This window comes from Sinocyclocheilus rhinocerous, unplaced genomic scaffold (genome assembly GCF_001515625.1).
Source record: "Sinocyclocheilus rhinocerous isolate Xijiao unplaced genomic scaffold, SAMN03320098_v1.1 scaffold2415, whole genome shotgun sequence".
Lineage (NCBI taxonomy): Eukaryota > Metazoa > Chordata > Actinopteri > Cypriniformes > Cyprinidae > Sinocyclocheilus > Sinocyclocheilus rhinocerous.
The window spans coordinates 47406-68305 of NW_015666566.1; the positions used below are offsets into that span (position 1 = coordinate 47406).

The 20900-nt window shown below is 35.4% G+C and overlaps 3 protein-coding genes across 3 annotated transcripts; 1 reads left to right on the forward strand and 2 right to left on the reverse strand.

The window, feature by feature from the left end:
• Positions 1–711: 711 nt before the first annotated feature.
• On the reverse strand, positions 712–4484 carry LOC107732822 (carboxypeptidase A2-like). Its single transcript, XM_016544240.1, has 11 exons — positions 4312–4484; positions 4139–4220; positions 3888–4022; positions 3634–3732; positions 3442–3543; positions 3252–3353; positions 2428–2547; positions 2230–2326; positions 1947–2146; positions 1764–1848; positions 712–931 (listed from the first exon to the last, which is right to left on the reverse strand). The coding sequence occupies exons 1-11, from the start codon at positions 4374–4376 to the stop codon at positions 744–746; spliced, it is 1275 nt and encodes a 424-aa protein (XP_016399726.1). The 5' UTR covers positions 4377–4484; the 3' UTR covers positions 712–743.
• Positions 4485–5062: 578 nt separating this feature from the next.
• Positions 5063–7872, forward strand: LOC107732807 (V-type proton ATPase subunit E 1-like). The gene is made up of 9 exons (XM_016544222.1): positions 5063–5273; positions 6135–6200; positions 6285–6394; positions 6478–6544; positions 6641–6730; positions 7079–7147; positions 7256–7350; positions 7439–7526; positions 7624–7872. Exons 1-9 carry the CDS (start codon positions 5241–5243, stop codon positions 7684–7686), a joined length of 681 nt encoding a protein of 226 aa, XP_016399708.1. The 5' UTR covers positions 5063–5240; the 3' UTR covers positions 7687–7872.
• A 2227-nt stretch (positions 7873–10099) lies between these two features.
• LOC107732808 (mitochondrial glutamate carrier 1-like) lies at positions 10100–20725 on the reverse strand. The gene is made up of 11 exons (XM_016544224.1): positions 20480–20725; positions 18853–19047; positions 18606–18728; positions 17687–17742; positions 17390–17480; positions 15998–16113; positions 15595–15781; positions 13636–13687; positions 13345–13447; positions 10906–10981; positions 10100–10810 (listed from the first exon to the last, which is right to left on the reverse strand). Exons 2-11 carry the CDS (start codon positions 18870–18872, stop codon positions 10669–10671), a joined length of 966 nt encoding a protein of 321 aa, XP_016399710.1. The 5' UTR covers positions 18873–19047; positions 20480–20725; the 3' UTR covers positions 10100–10668.
• Positions 20726–20900: the final 175 nt, after the last annotated feature.

Genomic DNA, 20900 nt, shown 5'->3' on the forward strand with positions numbered 1-20900 from the left:
AAATAAAAAAAGAGCTTCGGGTGTCCCGTGTTCGAATCCCGACTCAAGGACCTTGCCCGTTCCCCCCCCTCTCTCCCACTTCGCTTCCTGTCATGTCTGATCTGTCCTATCACAATAAAGGCAAAAATAAATAAATAAATAAAATAAAAAGTGTGAGACTTACTTCTTCTGGAGGTGCAGCTGGATAATGAACAATGGGTACTGATCCATCCTTGAGTTTTTACTTTTTAACAAAACCTGCCTTGAATTGTCCCTCATTCAGAAAGCAGTCTGGAGTAAAATGATTTGCGCAGCCAGACATAAACAAATTTAGTGAAAGTGAAGTGAAGTGACGTGGCCAAGTATGGTGACCCATACTCGGAAAAAGGAAATCACACCAGTGATGCACAATCACTTAAGGTATTAATGTGAAAACTTGCTCGTCTTATAACACTTCTTATAAGTTAATAGGTATAGCTATTGAGGTTGAACAAGACAAAACTCAGCAAATTTGACCCCCGCCCCCCCTCCCCACGTTTACATTTTTTTATGTAAACGTTATTGTAGAAATTTGAACACTAACCATCACAAAATGGATTTGAAGAATTTGTTTGCATTGTGAATAAAGATAAAGGACTGGATACAAATTCTGACCTCTGTCAAAATTGAATCAAGGCATTTTGGACATTGCTGAAGTGCAATATATCAAATGACACATTTCTAGCATTCTCTGGGACCTTTATTGAAGCTTCATTACATTTCTCTCAGTAAGGGTGATCACAAACATATTGCATAATGTATCTGAGAGCAAACCACGTCTCCCTTGCAGTGGAAACGATCTGGTCGGCAGGCAGGAGGAATCCATATTTACCAGTGTCACGCAACTCGAAAGCAAAATAATATTTGATGCCTCGTTGGTAAGCCCAGTCAACACTTGCACCACTAGCTGGTTCTGAAAAAAAACATGCATTTTGCAATACTGAGACCATTTTTTTTCTAACCCTTTTCATGCAAATTGACCTTTCAAATCAACACATTCTACCATAACAAACCGACGCAGAAACAAACTCATCAATATCTTCAATGGCCTTGAGGGTGATTAAACTGTCACATTTTCATGTTTGAGTGAACTCTTCTGTTTAGGTACATATTAGTACTTTTTGAAAGGGTACCGCCAACTTTTGTACCATTTTGTCTGAGCGTGAATGTGCTTTACTTGTTGTTTTGCATGGACAAAGTTTCCAAGATCTTGAATATTCGTCAGTAAGTATTGATAAATAAAGCACATTGTTGTCTAATTAAGCATACTTATTATTTTGGTAAATAAATTTAAAACCAAAGTGGAAAATAGGCCATAGCTATGTAGCGTTTGAATGAGAAAAGATGAATGGATTATTTATGAATCATGATTACGATGATCATAAATCTTGCCGAATATGGTCACTGAATGCAATTTGTACTAAAATGTATTCAGTGTAATGTAAACCAATGACAAAACCATGCATAGTCTAGAACACAGACAAATAAAAATAAAAGTTCTTAACTAGCATCAATAGTATGAAGAACCTTTAACATCCATGGAACCTTTTCACTGGACAAAGGGATCTTTATAGTGAACAATCCTAAAGATTTTTTAGAACTATAAAGATTGTTTAGATTATTAAAATCGCTAAAAATCATTCTCATTACTGCAAAACACACTTTTAGTAATCAATACTTTTTAAATGTGATATTCCATGTCTTGGTAAGTGGTTAAAACAGATCCACTTCCACAATCCACTTACCAATAGTGTGGAAGATGCTTCCAACTTTATAAACGGTGCCATGCCAGGAATTGAGGGCTTTGCTTGCCTGTGAGGCCACATCATGCTAGAAAAAACACACAAAAAATATCACTGTGAGATCATAAAACAGACAAGATTCAGAAAGCCAAGACTAGAGAGGTTTATGGGAGTAGATTTGCTTACCAGTTCAGTCTGGTCAGGAGCATCTGTGCCACTGTAGCCATACGGATACATTAAGAGCTGCATGTAAGAGTGGAGGGTCATGAAGGATTTGAAGTTGCCGTGGTTCATGATCAAATCTGCAATGTTTTTCACTTCAATCTCAGATTGAGCAGAAGGGCCGCGGTAGTCTTCAGCGCAGGGGTCATCGCTTGCTCCAGGACCTGGAGAAAAATGTAGACGACATTTAATAAAGCAAAGTAATTCGGATCTGTTGAAACAAGAGAAAATGACTATATGAATTTACCACCAAATTCAGCATTCCAGTTTCTGTTGAGGTCGACGCCGTGGCATTTGGGGTTAGAGGTCGCAGACCGGCTCTTACGCCAGAAACGGTAAAACTCCTAAAGTAATGTTAATTAACAATATATGCAATTACAAAAGCTTATAAAATGCTTCTAAATATTTATTTGTGCTTTATGCAAACCAGCGAATGGCTGCTTACACTGGAAGAGCAGTGAGTGAAGACATATCCATCAGGATTGGCCACAATCATCAAGTAAATATCCATTTTACTAAGGATACTGGGCACAGGGGCACGGTTTTCCTTAAAGTCTGTGGCAATCTACAGAGTCAAAAAGTTTAGAATGTTAAAAGGATGTTAAAAAAATGAAAATAATAATACATTTAAAAGTTTACATAACAGTACATAAAAATAAAAAATAAAATAAAAGATCTTGCTAAAACGTTCATTGCGGCTGCACATGAGCTCTCTTTCTGGAAAATTTAAAAATAAATAAATAAATATTAAATAATAAAAGATCTTGTTACTGCACATACCATTAAAATAAAAAATAAACTGAAATAAAATCTTGCTAAAAAGAATCTCTAAGCATCCATTTATTAATGGACCTTTTACCTGACAATTGGCATCTTAAACAGGGTTGTTGAATTTATTTATTTATTTTTTAAATGGAGCTCATGTATAATAGCAAGTAAACTACAAAAACTAAATGTGCTGGCAAATATCATATTTCCTGTCAGAAAAGAAAAATAAGAAAACAGCTCTGAATGTACTATGACAAACAGACTGAAACAAACACTAAAGCTACACTCTAAAAAATGCTGGGTTAAATAGGGACAAACCCAGCAATTGGGCTGTTTTGACCCAGCGGTTGGGTTAAATGTTTAACCTAACCTTCTGGGTAGTAACCCAACCGCTGGGTCAAAACAGCCCAATTGCTGGCTTTGTCCCTATTTAACCCAGCACTGGGTTGTATTTAACCCAGCATTTTTTAGAGTGTATCATTCTTCACCAATCTCACTCACCCTGTCAGCAAGCCACACTGCGGTAGCATGAGAAATCCACTCCCTCGCATGGATTCCAGCATCAATCCAGATTGCAGGTTTTTTCTCTCCACCAGTGCTGAACTGGATGCATTGTAAATATACAAAAAAATCAGGTATAGTGATAGATATCAGTCTGTAATCTGAGTTTATAAGCATATGACCTGTTTACCTTCAAGATATACATGGGACGGTTCTCATAAGTGCTGCCAATATTCACTTTAGTGATCAGTTTAGAGTGACTTGCAACAAGGGTGTCCATAAAATTGTAAATCTGAAAGGAATAAAAAGAAATTCAGATGCTTTGTTAGGTTATAAATATGGTTGAACATGGATTTTTGCAAAAGTCAGAACATGTACTTACAGTCTCCAGGTCATGATAAGCAGCAAAGTTGAAGCTCCTGGTCTGGCGTTCCACTTCTGCATTGCAAACCATTTCTTCTCTCTCTCTGACCAAAAGTTCCTGAGACACAGAAAAAGTTGTGTATTACGATTACTTTACTGAAAAATCACAACTATTGGAATTTATAGGATCATAATCAATCGCTGATCTTCTTCTACAAATTGCGCAAAGGCTAATAATCTTATTTTGTGTATAGATTTCCATAAATAATTCACCTGCACATTGTTGATTATGACAGTGAAAGGGATGTTGTTTTTCTTGAGGAAGTCCTTGACAGCATACAGACTGGAGTGAGGCACACGGATGTCAACAGGTTGCTCAGTAGAGACGGCATGAGTCCAGAAATCCAGCTAGAGGATCGCATAATACATATTCCACAATCTGGGAGATTTCCATGTCAAATTGCATATATGTGATCAAATAAGAATTAAAACATGTAACAAGAGGCATTTAACAGATAGCCTACCCCAGAATCCACGTCCCTTTCCAGCTTTTTCAAAATCTGAATGTGGTTTTCAGATTCTGCATGGATTCGGAGAACTTGGTCTCTATTAAGAAAGAAAAAAGACATTTTAAACAAGAAACAAGGCTGATATACATTAATAAGTCATAAAAGAATAAAAAAGTATCTCTAATTACCCATTAAAGAGCACCTCGCAGTGAACTGCTGCCAAGAGCGCAAAGACTGCTAGATAGAGTGTCATGTTCTCCTGTTCTGGGAATGATCTCTCCTGTAGGTCTCTGCTCTTATACACTCACAGACATATGTTGAGTTCTCAGTAATATTAGTGCTGATGCAGGTTAATGTGACTTTTGTCACCTGATGCAGCCAACTTTTGTATGTGTATCTGCTCCAGGTGTGCATTGCTTTGTGTTTCTCAGTGAAAAAAAGAAGAAGAAGAGGGACAAAGAAGAGTTTCAACTCACATCAAATCCACTTTATAGCGTGTATAAATCAAGAGTGAAAGATACTAGTCTTCAGAACTGCTCATGTCAAGGCCGAAGGTCAAGATTATCTGGGTATCCGCTAATTTACTTAGTCTCAAACTTAAATATATTTAGCATTACTTGGATTTTAATCAATTCTTTAAATGTGCAAACAATGACAATCAAATGCTAGCCTTTAAAAAGTCATTCTGAAATATATGTCTACAAAAGTAGGGTACTAGGAGACATAGCATGTGGTCCAACAGGGTTTCCCATTGTGAAAATTACCTTTTATCTTAATATTTAGTCTTGGACGTTTAATAGGATTAAATATGTTTTCTTACAGTTGTTCACAATTACAACTTTTTAAGAATCAATAACCTACTGCACACAGTAGGTCATAAAGTCTGTTTGAAGTCAAAGCTCAAGAAACAGATAAATGGGCGGAGCCTTAACTCGGACGTGACGCTTCAAATCACGTGATCCCTTAATCCTTGTCAGCTGACGCTTGGCGGAACTGTAGTTTAGTAATATAAATAAAGTAGTGGATAGGTTAGTTTAGTAGTTCCAAAGTTAGTCTTAAATATTTCCTTTGATAAATCTCTCTTAAGATCGCAGTCAGCGCCTTAAAAACATCAGCCATGGCGCTCAGCGATGCCGCCGTACAGAAACAGGTAAGAAAAACAGAAGTTCATAAGCTAAGTTTAGAGTTTATTTAATTAACCATTATATTTCAGATCAGGTATTGTAAATGATAAAAATGTCTGTTGTAAGTCTCATGACACGAATAGCTGCACTTTTGAAGTACCATTACTTTTATAACGAAACATTACAGGCACAAATCTGATGCAGTACGTTTAGGATACAGTTTTTATACTGTATATGTTTTATAAACCAATAATAATAACTAATAAAAAAAATCAACAGTGTCATTATTTTGGCATAATCTGAACTGATATTTAGATAATTGTCATAAACATTTTTTTAAGAATGTGAAAGTGATTGTCTCATTACTTTTAAATCACGTTTTAAAACTCATCTTTTAAAATCAGCTTTAATCATAGGATTGCATTTTAATAACGCTGATGTTGTTTATTATATTTGTTATGAATTATATATTGTTTGTAAGGTGTTTTGAAAGGCGTGTATAAATAAAATGCATTATGTTATTATTATTTATTGTCTTGTACTTGTAGCTAGACATCTCTTTATATTCCATTCACTTTGAGGAGGACAAAGGCACCATCTCGAATCTAGATTGCATTAATTAATATTGTGTGAGTGTTTAATGCTGTGTATTATGTAGCCAAAAGAGGAAATCTCTGTCCTTCAGTTGTCCAGCACACATCCATGGACTTTCCCAACAGCACTGATGAAACATTTTCAGTCTCATTTCCCCATCACTATCTACCCTCATCGCCTTTTATTTTATTACATCATCTCAATGAAGGATCAGAGGGGCTTGGAAACTCTTACATTGTAATTTAACCTTGCTTTGCTCTTTTATTGACACCGATCTCCTTGCATCTCTCCAGATCAAACACATGATGGCCTTTATTGAGCAGGAAGCCAATGAGAAGGCAGAAGAAATAGATGCAAAGGTAAAGTATAAATGCAGTGATTAGCATAAGTGCATGAATATGGTCTGAATTTGTCTAGAGCATCATGTGTCTTGCGGCTTGCAGGCAGAAGAAGAGTTTAATATCGAAAAAGGACGACTGGTACAGACTCAGAGGTTGAAGATAATGGAGTACTATGAGAAGAAAGAGAAACAGATTGAACAACAGAAGAAAATGTGAGTTTTGGGTTCTTTAAATGAGTAACATGAGACCTTCTTTAGATTATTTAATAACGTCTCGCCTCCGTTCAAATCCACAGCCAAATGTCAAATTTGTTGAACCAGGCCAGACTGAAGGTACTCAAAGCCCGTGATGACATGATTAAGGTATGATGATTATGTCATTTTGACATTTCTATAGTTTTTACTTTTATAGAATTGCAAGAAATCTCACCTTCGTCTTCCTCATGTGATTCTTTGCAGGATCTCCTTAATGAAGCACGACAACGGATGGCCAACATTGCCAAAAACCCAAATGAGTACCCAACACTGCTGGAGGGGCTGGTGTTACAGGTCAGCTGATTTCTACTCGAAATAAATGCTGTTCTTTTTAACCTTTTATTCATCAAAGAATCTTAAAGTATCACAGGTTCCAAAAAATATTAAGCAGCATAACGGTTTCCAACATATTGTACAGCAGATAATAAATCAGCATATCAGAATGACTTCTGAAGACTGGAGCAATGATGCTGAAAATTCAGCTTTGCCACCACAGAAATAAATTACATTTTAAAATATATTAAAATATAAAACCTTTATTTTAAATTCTAATAATATTTCACAATATTACCATTTTTTTCTTGTATTTATTACTTTTATGATTAATAACTATTTTATTACATTTTCTTTTTGCCTTGGCAGGGATTTTATCAGCTGTTGGAGCCCAAGGTTATAGTTCGGTGCAGAAAGGAAGATGTAGCGATGGTGCAGGTGAGCTATATTTACCCTCAATCTGTTAACATCATATTCTGCAACGTGCATATCAACTATACAATCCTTTTACATTTTTAAAGAGGTTGATATACCTGTTCATAATAGGCTGCTGTTAAAAAAAACATCCCCATCTACAAAGAGACAGTAAAGAGTAATATTGAAGTGCGCATCGACGAAAACAACTTCCTGCCCTCTGACATGTAAGATCACTTATATATTCAGTTTTGTTAAAAAAGGCTTATTTATACGTAATTAGATGTGTTAATTGTTCATGCTTGGTATCCTCAGCTCAGGAGGTGTTGAAGTCTATAACGCCGATGGCAAAATCAAGGTATCCAACACACTGGAGAGCAGACTGGACCTTCTAGCGCAACAGGTAGAGAATCCAATCACATTGTAGAACAGGAAGAAACAGGATAAAAGCCGTTTGTTGTATTCAGGTCCTCGTGTTCTTCGCTTTTCTGTTTTCACAGATGATGCCTGAGATCAGAGTGCAACTGTTTGGTGCCAACCAAAACCGCAAGTTTATGGACTAATGGTCTGTTACTAAATGTGCTTTAGTGGTTGTTAGGAGAACGGTGAAATTCAAGAGCCCTGATAAAGTGACAACAAGGTTTGGTGGAAGTTTTTTTTTTTTTTTTTTAAGGTCACTGTGGATTTTCTGAAGTTTCTGTTGCAATTCAGGAAATTCAACTGATCATGTTTCAGCAATAATAATAAAAAAAACAAAACAAGCCAAAGAAAGTGGTTTAAAATGAAAGGCTTATCATGTGTGCTTATGTTACCTTATACCTCTCCTTTGAGTGTTTATTTAGTTTGAAAATCATGTCATCTGTAGTGAAAGTGGACACCTGATATCTTATCTCAGCCTGTTTGAACAAAAAGCTTTAAGCACTCAGGAATTTACATTGTTTTTGCTTTGAATGTCGTTAGCTAAGCTAGCAGCCTATCAGGTTTTCCCTGGAAAAGGGAAACCCTCATTCGATGTCTTAAAAAAAAATATGGATGCCTCTGTGCTTGTTTGTGTGTTTTCATTTGTTGTACAACTGCATTATACTACAGAGAAATAAATCAAATATATTTTATTTATATTTTGAAGCATTTCTGTGCCCATTACAATATAAACAAAACATTGCTTGTTGGTTACATCAAGTCAGAAATCTGACAGAGGCTTAAAGATGCTACATATACCTCAAACATTAAAAACACGCTGCCCTCTTGTGGAATTCAAATACACGAGATGCAAATCAGCATCAGTTGTGGTGCACAATCAATGTTTTGCATAATCAAATGACTCCAGACCATGTTTTCAAGAAACTTTCAAATACAAAAGCTCTTCAGTGATTTAATAAGCAGAGATGCCTATATCAGTCTTGCATATTTAATACAGATTGCTTGTTGCTCATTACAATTATTTAGTATAACACATGAATATGAAGCCTCTGAGATGTTTAATGTTAGGGAAATCAAGTCTTGTGTTCCAGGAATATGCCACTACATGCGTTTAAAAATATCTCTTTCTTGGTATTATTAAAATACTGTATTTGAAACAGAAATATCTTACATTTTTCTGCTATTGTTTCTTTTGACAGAAGTACACTCAAAATGAAACTATTCAAGATCTAATTTCTCTATTTTTCACTGTACCCTTTTCTACCCAATGTGAAAAAAAAACTCCAGCAAAATCAGTTCTCTACATAAGAAGCCACTGGTACTTGTATTTTGTTATTTTTCAGTGAAAAACTTGAGTGGCAAAGATAAGGCTTTGTTGCATTTTAATTTATTGTGCACTCAACAAAATCATTTAAAGAAGCATTAAATAATATTAGGTCAACATTATATAACCTACAAGGAATTTTGGACAAGGCCTCCGCTGTAATGTCCAGCAGTCTCTTCACAAGTAGAGACTGAGATTTACTGAGAGACGAGAACTAAAGGAGCCACCAGAATAGGTCAGCAAACACTAAACCCAGTTTCTGCTTCTTTTTTTTCTTTTTGCTGTTTAAATGGTGCAGTAGAAAGCCAGAACATAAATTTAGATGATACAGATACATCTAAACTTTGATTCAGGTCTCCTCTCTGTGGAAGCCCGTTTTTGCCACAGAATTTAAAAAAAATGTAAACGGTAATAGTGACTTTTTATCTCACAATTGGGATTTTTTTCTTGCAATTCTGAGACATAAACTCAAAATTGTGAGATTTAAACTAATAGAATTGTGAGATAAATTACCTTTTGTATTTTTTATTTGGTGGTGGGAAAAAAAACAGAATTGCAAAATGTAAACTCAGAATTCAGAGAAAAAAAGTCCCAATTTTGAGATTTAAACTCAGAATTTTGAGAAAAAAACAGAATTAAGAGAAATAAACTCAGAATTCTAAGCAAAGAAATTGTGAGATATAAACAAAATAAATATTGTCAGAATTGTGAGCTATAAACAGAATTGTGAGAAACAGATTACATTTGTTTCTACAAAAATTATTTTTTTAATTTTTTCATCCGATGGTGAAAAAAAAAAAAAAAAGATGCAAAATGTAAACTCAGAATTCAGAGAAAAAAAGTCCCAATTTTGAGATTTAAACTCAGAATTTTGAGGAAAAAAGTAAGAATTAAGAGATATAACATCAGAATTCTGAGCAAAAAAGTCAGAATTGTGAGATATAAACAGAACTACAAGATATAAACTCAGAATTGTGAGAAACAATCACAATTATCTTTTTTTATTTTTTCAATTGGTGGCGGAAACAAAAAACAATTGTGAGATATAAACTCAGAATTCAGAGGAAAACGTCAGAAGTGCAAGATATAAACGTATAATTGTGAGACATAAACTTGGAATTGCAAGAAAAAAGTCAGAATTGCGAGATGTTGCCTCACAGAATTGTGAGATAAATTACCTTTTTTATTTTTTTATTTGGCGGCGGGAAAACAGAATTGTGAGATGTAAACTCAAAATTCTGAGCACAATTCTGACTTTTCTTTCTTAGAATTGCAAGGAAATAAAGTCTGAATCGTAAGATAAAAAGTTACAATTATCATTGTTTTTTATTCCTTGGTGAAAATGGGCTTCAATACCTTTCTAAATACACATCGACCCTGTTCACAACCGATTATCACGAATCATGTTGGCTTAAAACTGATTGTAGCTATGGGCTTTAAAGACATAAAAACAATATTAATTGGACAAAAAACCCTGCCAGATTAGTCAGAACAGGACCCTGTCTTACCTAAAGAACCCTGCTTGTAGTTTTTAGGTACTTAAACATGGTTAGTGTGCAATATAGGCTATTATGTTAGCGTTACACAACCCTCCTCTGTTCTCCCAAAGTGTCTGAACCTCCTTTGGTTGGGTATGTGAATTTCCCTCCATATTTACCTCATCGCAAATAAAGTCGGGGAGCTTCTTTTATCATCATTTTATCTTCTTTTAACCATGTCTTCCTTCATCTCTCATCTTCATCCCTTGGGCCATGTAGAAACAGTACTGTGTGTATGATGACTGAGGTAACGTCACCTGCCGCTATCCCAGCAGCCCCAGCACGTGCTCGCCGATGCCCAGGAAATACACGCCCTGAGCGATGCCAAAGAGCGGAGCGATGACCAAAGCTCGACACGTTGCTCCTTTAAGAAACGCGGATGGTCCTTCTCGTTTTAAAACGCGCCTGTGAAAAGATTGCCATATAAATAACATGATACATGAATATGGAAACTGTATAGTACCATATAAGAAGTCAATACATGCAAATATAAAGCTTACTGTACGCAGTCGATGATGCCTCTGTAGGAGTCCTCTCCTTCCCCCTTCTGTAAGGTCTGTAGGCGGGTCTTTATAACTGAAAATGATAAATATTAATAGATTAATTAATATTTTTTAAATATTTTTATGATTTTAAGATCTGGTTTCCCAAATGCAGGTTATAACACAGCTGCACAGTAGTTAGTATGATTCATTTCCAAGAATTGTTTTTTTGCAAACAGTTCATTTCAAAGAACTGTTTAAAAAAAAAAAAAAAAGAAGAAGAAAAAACAATTTAGCAATTCTTTTGAAGGGATGGTTAATCCAATATGGGGGTCAATGGCTACCGTCAATTGAAAATAACTTCTTGTGTTTATCAGATGACTAAATTATCCCTTTAAGTCATGATGTTATTGTCATATGTTCCCTGACATACTACGTTCTCTAAAACCATATACAATTTATTTAATTTTTAATGTATTATTCTTAAATGCAGTGCTAATTGCTTGTTTATTCAATTATTTAATATAAAAAAGAAAAACATTCTCTGAAATATGATATTAAAGCCACATGTAGGATATCTCGTTTAAGTTTTATTAAAAAAGGTATTTATTATAATTTAATTTGTCCCAATTCAGCTTGTCGCAGCACGATTCACTTCATAACAAATGTAAAACTCTAAATAAAAGTCCAAATCTGAATAAGTCTACACTGAACAAGTCAATTTATCAAGTCAACAACTAATCAATTTATAAATACTCAATTTACACTTGTGAATTTTTAAATAATTTAAAAGTATTTGTTGACTCGAGAATATGCTATAAATAATTCAGATCCATGAACAAAATGGTCAGATCAGTTTTGTAAACCAGTTCAACTGATTCATATAAAAGTTCTGATTTAAAAAAAAAAAACATATTTGTTTAATAATCAACATTGCTACTGTATAGGTTCCCTTGGGGAATTCATGTGTTTATGGCTGATTCGTTTAAAAATTCCAAAAATAGAAAAAAACTCACATTTCTAATTTTGAAGCTGTTGGTTTTTTTAAATGTTAGTTAAACATTAATTAGATGTTTCTGCATAAGGACTTTAAGCACATAAACTTTAATTAGTGTCTGTGTCATGCTGTATGCTCCCCTTAAAAAAGTTACACAGGACTAATTAAATGTTGAAAAACTGGGTGATAGGTTTCCTGTATTCTATTTATGAGCTGCTAAACAATGTAATGTTGCAGACAGTACTGCCAAATCTTCAAATAGAGACACTGAAGCGGCTGCCAGTGTTTCCACTGTCCAAATAATCCTTCTGTACCCTTCACTGATGTTTTAGGTGACAAAGAATTGTCTCTCGGACGATACAATAGATGTAGAGACAAGCTATAAACAGAAAGCTTTCTGAATAGAACTTGAAAGCAGACTTTGCATGTTCTTCAAAGCAAATGAAATGCTTCAGTCTACACATCACAGCAGGATTCTTCCACAGCACATAGGCTTCACTAATTAATCACTCCGAAACAAAAGACTCATTCTGTGCCTTTATGAAATGCTGGGAGTAACCTAGTTAGGGAATAGTTTGGTAAAAATGTAGCCTACTCATAATTCATCACAAAAAGATCTTTTTAAGTGATTCATTCGATTAAGCTTCAGTACTAGAAGTAATCAGTACTTTTTCAAGAAATGTTAAAAATATTTTGAGTACTTGCGTAAAAGACTATAGAAGTACAAAAATGAATGTATATGTGTAAGTAACTATTTGTGGATACATCTGTTTAGTTCTTTTTTTTTCTCGCTAACATCGACAGATACAAAAATTTGTCATTGCAAATATATTGAGGAATACTGACAAATTTAGCATTCCCTTAAATTGAATTGATCACATCTGTTAACTGCAGTGCTGTAAAAATGCAGTAAAAATACTGAAACTATAAAAAATGTGTTAATTGAAATAAGGCTGAAATAAAATAAATAATAATATTTAATATATAATACTTATAAAATAACAAATATTAGGTAAGAAACTTAAACTAACTAATAAATAAACAAACAAACATACAAACAAAAATAGTAAATGTTTCTTTGGCAACTAACTGAAATAAAGTTGAGTTGAAGTACTAAAATAAAATAAAAAATAAATAAAGCTAAATATAAATATAAAATAAACTAATAAAAATGACAAAAGCACCTAAATTACTTTAACAAACGACCACTATAGTGAATATATATATATATATATATATATATTTATTTAGTGTCTGTTAGCCATACAAAAACCATAACAACTGACTATGAACACCCAACAGTTTCTCAGCAGCGCAGTAGTAGTGTTGAAACTGGATTAGCCCTGATTTTTACAGGCTTGGACGGCTCTGACTAACTGAATGGGACATTTATCTGCGTACATTTCCAAAGGAGAGAGAGCAAACTGTGTTCCTCTACTCCTCTCTTGCCTGCATCTCACCGTCCAGGGGAGTGACAGCTACTGCCGCCACTGAGCCGGCCGTGCAGCCAGCCACGAAAGACTGCAGGAAGGGGGCCCGCTCCTGGGGGTTGCTATGGCGATCCTCAGTGCGGCCCACGGCGTTGAGGTTGGCGAACAGCGGGAAGTAGATCATGGAAATTAAATTGAAAACTGAAAATACAAAAATAAAATCAAACTCAATATATTCACAAATAGAATATTATATAAAATACATATATTGATAAATATACTAGTAAATAAATAATATTAAATAATTATAATAAAATAAACGGCGTTGAGGTTGGCGAACAGCGGGAAGTAGATCATGGAAAACGGGACGTCCCTGCATAGAGAACAGACACAGAGCCACAGAATGTAGACATAGCTGCAGGACGTTATTGATGAGTCGTGATTGATTGCGGTGTCTGATTAGTTTTAGTCTGTAAATGTAAAACGTGAAAGTGTGAGTGTAGAAATATAATTTAGGCTGTGTAGGCCACAGACTAGAGACAACAGATTGGGTTCTGATTAGAATTCCGTTAAGAAGAGAATTCCGCCTACGGTTAATTAGCAGCTATGAATAACAGATCAGAACTGACAGCTGGCAGGTTACATCAGTTCAGCTGGGATTACATCACAGACTGCGGGGGAGGGGCTGTTTGGATAGGTGAGTGGGTTTATTTGTGTGGGAGGTGTTAAAGGTGAAAGGTCATGTGACATCCATCCTTTTGTAAAAAAAAACAATGCGTGTTTGCTGAGAGAGCAATCACTTAAGTTAGTTAAGACAGCACATCACTGAAGGTTTGGAAAATGATCTAGATGTTGATCGGCTAACATAGCTTAGTTCTTTTACTTAAAGGGATAGTTCACCTTCAGTTGGCCCCTATTGACTTGCATAGTGGGTTTTTTTCTATACTATGGAAAGTCAATGGGGACCAGCAACTGAAGGTGAACTATCCCTTTAGGTCAAATAACTAATCTATGTTAGCTGTTAGCAGATTCTGTTATTATTTATAAGGGTGGCATGTGGTCCAAATCTTTATGACTTCCTTTCTTCTATGGAACATAAAAGGTGACATTTTTAAAGAGTTTCTTGGCTTCTGTTACAATATAATGTAAGTGTATGATGATTGGGCTCTCAAAAGACAGCAAAGAATTTCATAAAAATTGTCCATATGACTCATGCACTATAAGTCATACAATAGATTTGTTTGATGAACAAACCAAAATTTAAGTTGTTATTCTATTAAAATATTCAGTAGGCATGTCCGATTCACGAATTAAAACCGATTCACACCAAGGACGATAATTCAAATGATAAAGTTCCATATCATAATTATAATGATTATGACACACAGTAAAGATGTCATTGGAATCACTTCAGAGCTATTTTTTTCAACTTGTGAGTAATAAAAACATAGACAGCCAATCAGAACCACTCAATTTTAAAGAGCTCAAGCATTTAAAGCAAAAGAAAACATACGACTACTGTATACTGATGTAGACACTAATCTAGATATCTTCATAGTTAATATTCTTGGTGTGAACAGACCACCATAAAATTAAAACGGACAGTTTTATTAGATTTCATTTTATTTTATTTTAATCCAGTATTGCAGTGTTAATTATAAATGATTCATCCATGCACAACATTATTCAAAAAAAATTCTGTCAATTCATTTAAATCAATTCCCTATGGACAAAAACAAGTCATTTTTTTCTCATTCAAGGAGTGGTTTCACTTATACAAATATATAGGGAAGAAAGATGATCGCAACTTCCATTTAATGCAGACTTTGATATGTCGTATGAGTCTGATCTTTGCAATTAATTTGTTGATCTAGTTCACAAAACCAATTTGAACGATTTGTGTACAAATCAAACTGATTCGATTCTTGAATTCTAACTGATTCAGTGAACCAGTCATAAAGGCTGACTGGAGGGAAAGATTTGAATGAATAACAATTTAAAATAGAGTCTATTCATGACTAAATGATGATTTGTATTGCTTCAGAAGACTGAAGTTTTACTTTTACGGTGCTTTTGGTTTCTTTTTTGACCTTGAAAGCTCCATTACCAATATGTTCAAAATTGATCCTTTTATGTTCCACTGTAGAAACAAAGTCATGCAGGTTTTTTGGAGTAAATGATGACAGGATTTTCATTTGTAAGTGAAGTACTCCTTGAAAACATCAAAAACATTCCTTATAGTCCATATTACTATTGGTTATATGACTGATTGTCTGTTACCTCATCAATGTAGCACCTGCTCCCTTATAAAGTCCCCTGAGGCCTCGGGTCTTGAGTAGCTCCAGGGTGATACGGGTCGCTGAGGGTTGAGGAGGGGCGTTGGTGCCCGGCTGTGCTGCCCGAGAGGCAACCAGCGAGGGGGTCGGACCAGTGGCAGAGGCAGAGGCAGCGACAGTCCGCTGAGCAGCTTGTGAAGACAAAAGTGGAGAAGTTACAACTCATATCTTCAATATCATCTTTATATTTTATCTTGTAGTGTAATGAAACTGGAACTGCTGTTCGGTGGACACCATTCTACTCAAACAGCTTATTTCTGGCTAACCTTTGTACTTAGTAAGGCATCCTAAGATAGAGACCTACATACCTTGGATGACACTCACGGGAGCATAATAAACACACTTACCCAACCTTCCAGCATCCTGCAGTTGTATTTTTAGCATTTCCATGGGGGTGGTGACTACCACCTGACAGGTTCCGGCTCCACAGCCCGCAAGGATTTCCCCCCACAGAGCTAATTTTCTGTGGGTGACAGATACAATGACAGATGGGACAGATGAGAGCATGATCATTATTGCATTTACCAAAAAAATTATTGCTTAGATTAGTCAGCTGGTGACCTAAATGCCTCTGTGGAATAGCTTATAGATAATGTTTTCTAAGGTCTTTGTTAAGAAACATAGTAAAACAGTTGCCTGCACTGTTTTCCTAAAACCGCTATTGAATCCACACTATACTGAGCCAGTTCTTTTCAGCAGATGAGAAACATCCAGCACAACACAACCAGTGCAGCCCGACACTCAAACAATTTACTCTAATTAGCCAATTTATTTTAGTGAATCAGAAACATACAGTGCAACCAGTGAGGTTCGATTTCTAAACAATGACTCTAATGAGCCGATTCATTTGAGTGAATCAGTAACATACAGCACAACCAGAGTAGTCCGATTCCTGAACATATGACTCTAATGAGCTGATTCATTTTAGGGAATTAGAAAAATACAGCACAACCAGAGCAGTCAGATTCTTGAACATGACTCTAGTGTGCAGATTTTTTTTTGGTGAATCAAAAACATACAGAGCAACCAGAGCGGTCCGATTCCTAAACATGACTCAAATTAACTGATTGGTTTTAGTGAATTAGAAACATACAGCACAACCAGAGTGGTCAGATTCTTGAACATATGACTCTAGTGTGCCGATTCTTTTTAGTGTATCAAAAATATACAGTGCAACCAGAGCAGTCCGATTCCTAAACAATGACTCTAATGAGCCGATTCATTTGAGTGAATCAATAATATACAGCACAACCAGAGCAGTCCGATTCCTAAACAATGACTCTAATGAGCTGATTCATTTTAGTGAATGAAAAACATACAGTGCAACCAGAGCCATTGAGTTCTACAGTAAAATGAAAGTCATACAGGTTTATAACAACATGAAAGTAAGTAAATGATGAAAGAATGCTCATTTTTAGGTGTATTATTCCTTTGATTCCAATGTGACCGTTCTTTTCAGTGAATCAGAAACATACAGCTCAACAAGTGCGGTCCGATTCATGAATTAATTAGCCAATACTTTTAGTAGATCAAACACATACTGCTTTCAACTAATTGTGAGATTTAATTTAGTATAGCTTTTTTAGACAAATATAATATGTGGAAGTGTTGCAGAAATTCATTCATTCATGCAGTCATTATTTTTTTTCAATTCCGCTAGTGCTGCAGAATTTTTTTCTTTATATTTTAAACTGTAATGAGATACTTGCTTTTATAAATGGTTAAAAAGTGGTGGTTACCCATCTTTGGAGAGCTTCTGTCTGAAGACATCATTGGCAGCCAGTTTAATGGCTTTCTCTGGAGTGACCAGTGTAAGATTCACAGCTGCACCTGAGGAAAAACACCGTAAAGTGAAATTCTGAGAATGTAAACATAAGCAACATATCCCAGAACATGTAAACAATTAAAACTATTAATATTTGAAATAAAACTGTCCTCAATAACAGCAGGAACGTGCAACATGGTGGTAAATTAAATTTAGATTTTAGTATTGAGTCAGTACAAGTCAGCACTAGACAAGAAAAGAAAGTTCATACCTCGGTACATGCCAAAGTAGCCCTCCATTTTGATCGTCTTTGCCAAACAGTCCAGCCTTCATAACAAGACAGAAATGTTCGACATGATTAATTAAATACTCCAATCTGGTTGTGAAATATCCTAACTGAAATATAATGAAATCACAATTCATTATAAAATATCCCTAACAAATGCATTATAATGTTGTATTCTATTCCTTATTAATGTAATTTATCAACCAGAATAAATCTCTTAAACACCGAAACCGAAATGTTCTCTATGTCTGTGTATAATGAACAGCCAAATTAGACATTCACAAAGAATTCTTAGAGGAGTGAGTAATGTGCGGAAGAAAGAGCTTAAAACATAGCAGCCTGTCTCTTGCCCACAAACCACTTGGGTATTTCGCTTGTTACATAAGTGTACAAAGAAGAAAAGAGCTCCTTACGCACCATCACTACAAAGAGTACTTCTCTTCATCTCAATGGTATCACACATGCATAAAGATATCTTAGAGCAAGCTACTTAAAAAGGGATGAAAAAACATTTGGGAGCGTGAACAGATCAAAGATGCAAAAGCATCAAGACTCAAGTTGTTTTGCATCTTCTGAGTGAGTCATTCAATAAAATCCAGACAAAGTCCTCCGCCCAGAGTAAATCACTAACACATGTTGCGTTCACGATTCACTTTATTTGAGTGAAACCATAAGCAGTTGTTTTTTAGATTCAGAAATGTTTTTAAAAACTGCACAAAAACAAGTACACACAGGGCCATAAGAACTTTTAATGCAATGCAAAAATTTCATGGATGTTAAAGGATCTTAATGCAACCACAGATTCCAATTAAGAACCTTTATTTTTAAAGTGTACCTTCAAATCAAGAGACCCCAAAACAAAGTGGGGGATAGTTATTGGATCTCATAAAGATGTTGAACTCACATTCCACTATAAACACGAGCACCCTGCTGGTTTTGGAGGCGGGTCTTGGCGAGGTCAATGGGAAACACGCAGGTCACGCCCACCAGTCCAGCCACACCCCCATTAATCAGTTTAGCAGGGAGGCTGTGAACACCAGGAAACAAACACGCACATGCAGGACAAAAACCACACACAAAAACATGTCGATATAATGGCTTAGATGGATCTCAAATGGTATATCCGACATCAGAGGAAGTGGAAAATTTACCTCACTTTCTTCTCGGCCATTTTGGCCACACTTTAACTGATTTCCTCCAATTCTTCTCTCTCTGCTGCAAAAGTGTCAGCACAAACCATCCACGACCCACCCGGACAGCCTTCTGGCACGGTGTGCCAACCTTCACACCCTTCCTTTTAGGATGAACAGCCACTCTTTGGGAAAAATAAATCACCTTGGAACTTGCTGTTAACCAAGAAACAAGAGAAATACAATTCAGGATAGCTGTGATTTTTTAGAATAACACGCAATATTTCTGCAATAATAATAGACTTTCCATTGCTTGCACAATCAACTGATTTTACCCTCTGAATAGTGCTTTTCTATGGTGCACAAAGAGAGAACATCCTCCTTCCTAAAGTCTCTCTAATCTTGCTGCTAATGAGGTTGTGACCTCTTGAATTAATCTAGAGAAGAGAGCTAACAGGTGAGGGGCTTATCAACAAGATTTCCTGTTCTTCAACACAGTAACGTTTGTAAAAAGATGCAAATATAGACATCTTATAGAAAATCTTATGTCAGCATATCAGTGCTTTTAGTTTTCTAGAGTAGATGAATGTAAAGTATTGTAAACTTTATTTGAGTAGTTGACACATTTTTTTATTCATAATTTTTCTGGTGAAAATTTACACAAGTATAAGGAAATCTCTATATCTTCCTGTAATTAACAAAAAAAATTTAAAGTAACGCTTTATAAAAAGCTTATAGTAGTTAATGTTGGTTACTGCATTGATTAACATTAACTAACAGTACAGTGGTTACAGTATTCATTATTTTGATTTAATTTATTATTATTTATATCTCAGTTAACATTAGATAATAAAAATACAACTGTTCAGAGTTAGTTCATGTTATCTTGGTTCCATTAAATTATATTAACATATACAACTTTTGATTTTAATAATGTACTGTTACTATTAACATTGACTAAAATTATTAAATGCTGTATAAGTATTTTTGATTGTTAGTTCATGTTAAATAATATTGTTAGTAAATGGAACCTTATTGTAAAGTGTTACAATATTTAATCATTTAAATATTCTCACAATTAATAAGGTGACATAAACTGCAAACATAACAATTACAGAAATGAATTTGAAGTTTAAAATAGTTTTGAATGGAAGTCAAACCACTGAAGCCACTTGAAATTTTGTCAGCTACTCATTACTGCAGGATTTCGTTACACTTTTTCATTGGGTCACTCTTTTTCTTGCTTTCTCTTTTCCCTCGCTTGTCCTAAAGTCCCCCTCTCATAACCTTACTCTTGTGTATGTTTCCATTAACTCTCACCTAATTTGGGGTACCATTCTCTCTTTTCCTCAGGCATACTCACATCCTCCCTTTTCTCTGTCCCTCTCTCTTCCTCTCGCTCTGTCTTTTCTGGAGCCCAGTGGCATTCTGAGCATGCCTTTCTCTTCAGCACTGCTTTCTTTCAACCCTGCTCTATTCATACCCCTCCACTGCCAAAACACAGACAAGTGAGATCTGGCCCACCTCCCCATCCTAAAGCGCTCGCTCACTAAGACTTTCCACAACTACCCCAAACAGATCCCCCCTCACGCAAGCCTGCATATTTGAACAATTCACAAGTTTGAGAGAATGATTATCATGTTCTTACCTCTGTCAGTGCATTGACCGGTTGGATCAAGCCGTCCACTTCCCCCTCTGCACGCTCGCTGACAATGTGTGCAGCAGCCGTAGTCAGGCACGAGAGATCCGACAGAGCCAGCCGCCACTCAGGGGCCGTTGCACAAACACAAGCATTGTCCCTCCGTGCTTAAGTCCCTCCCTCTTGTGGCGACTCCCAGTGACATAGACAGGGAATGAACAGCTTTCCACTAATGAAACTTGACACATATTCACACACAAACACAAGCATGCACATTGCATTACACAACTTCATCTCAAATTACAAAAAAGTACCACATTAATATTATTATATAAAAAAAAATCATTTTAAAAGTACGCTTTTAAAGGAATTATAAGTTTAATTAATATATATATATATATATATATATATATATATATATGAATATATT

Excerpts from the sequence above, each read along its gene's own strand:
- LOC107732808 (XM_016544224.1), bottom strand. The coding sequence starts at position 18,872 with ATGGCCGAGAAGAAAGTGAG. Across the intron at positions 18,729-18,852 it reads ATGGCCGAGAAGAAAGTGAG|CCTCCCTGCTAAACTGATTA; the intron begins GTAAATTTTCCA and ends TGGTGTTCACAG. Across the intron at positions 13,448-13,635 it reads TGTTCGCCAACCTCAACGCC|GATCGCCATAGCAACCCCCA; the intron begins GTTTATTTTATT and ends GGCCGCACTGAG.
- LOC107732822 (XM_016544240.1), bottom strand. The coding sequence starts at position 4,376 with ATGACACTCTATCTAGCAGTCTTTGCGCTCTTGGCAGCAGTTCACTGC. Across the intron at positions 3,544-3,633 it reads CTTATCATGACCTGGAGACT|ATTTACAATTTTATGGACAC; the intron begins GTAAGTACATGT and ends TATTCCTTTCAG. Across the intron at positions 2,548-3,251 it reads CAGTGTGGCTTGCTGACAGG|ATTGCCACAGACTTTAAGGA; the intron begins GTGAGTGAGATT and ends TTGACTCTGTAG.
- LOC107732807 (XM_016544222.1), top strand. The coding sequence starts at position 5,241 with ATGGCGCTCAGCGATGCCGCCGTACAGAAACAG. Across the intron at positions 6,395-6,477 it reads ATTGAACAACAGAAGAAAAT|CCAAATGTCAAATTTGTTGA; the intron begins GTGAGTTTTGGG and ends TCAAATCCACAG. Across the intron at positions 7,351-7,438 it reads AACTTCCTGCCCTCTGACAT|CTCAGGAGGTGTTGAAGTCT; the intron begins GTAAGATCACTT and ends TGGTATCCTCAG.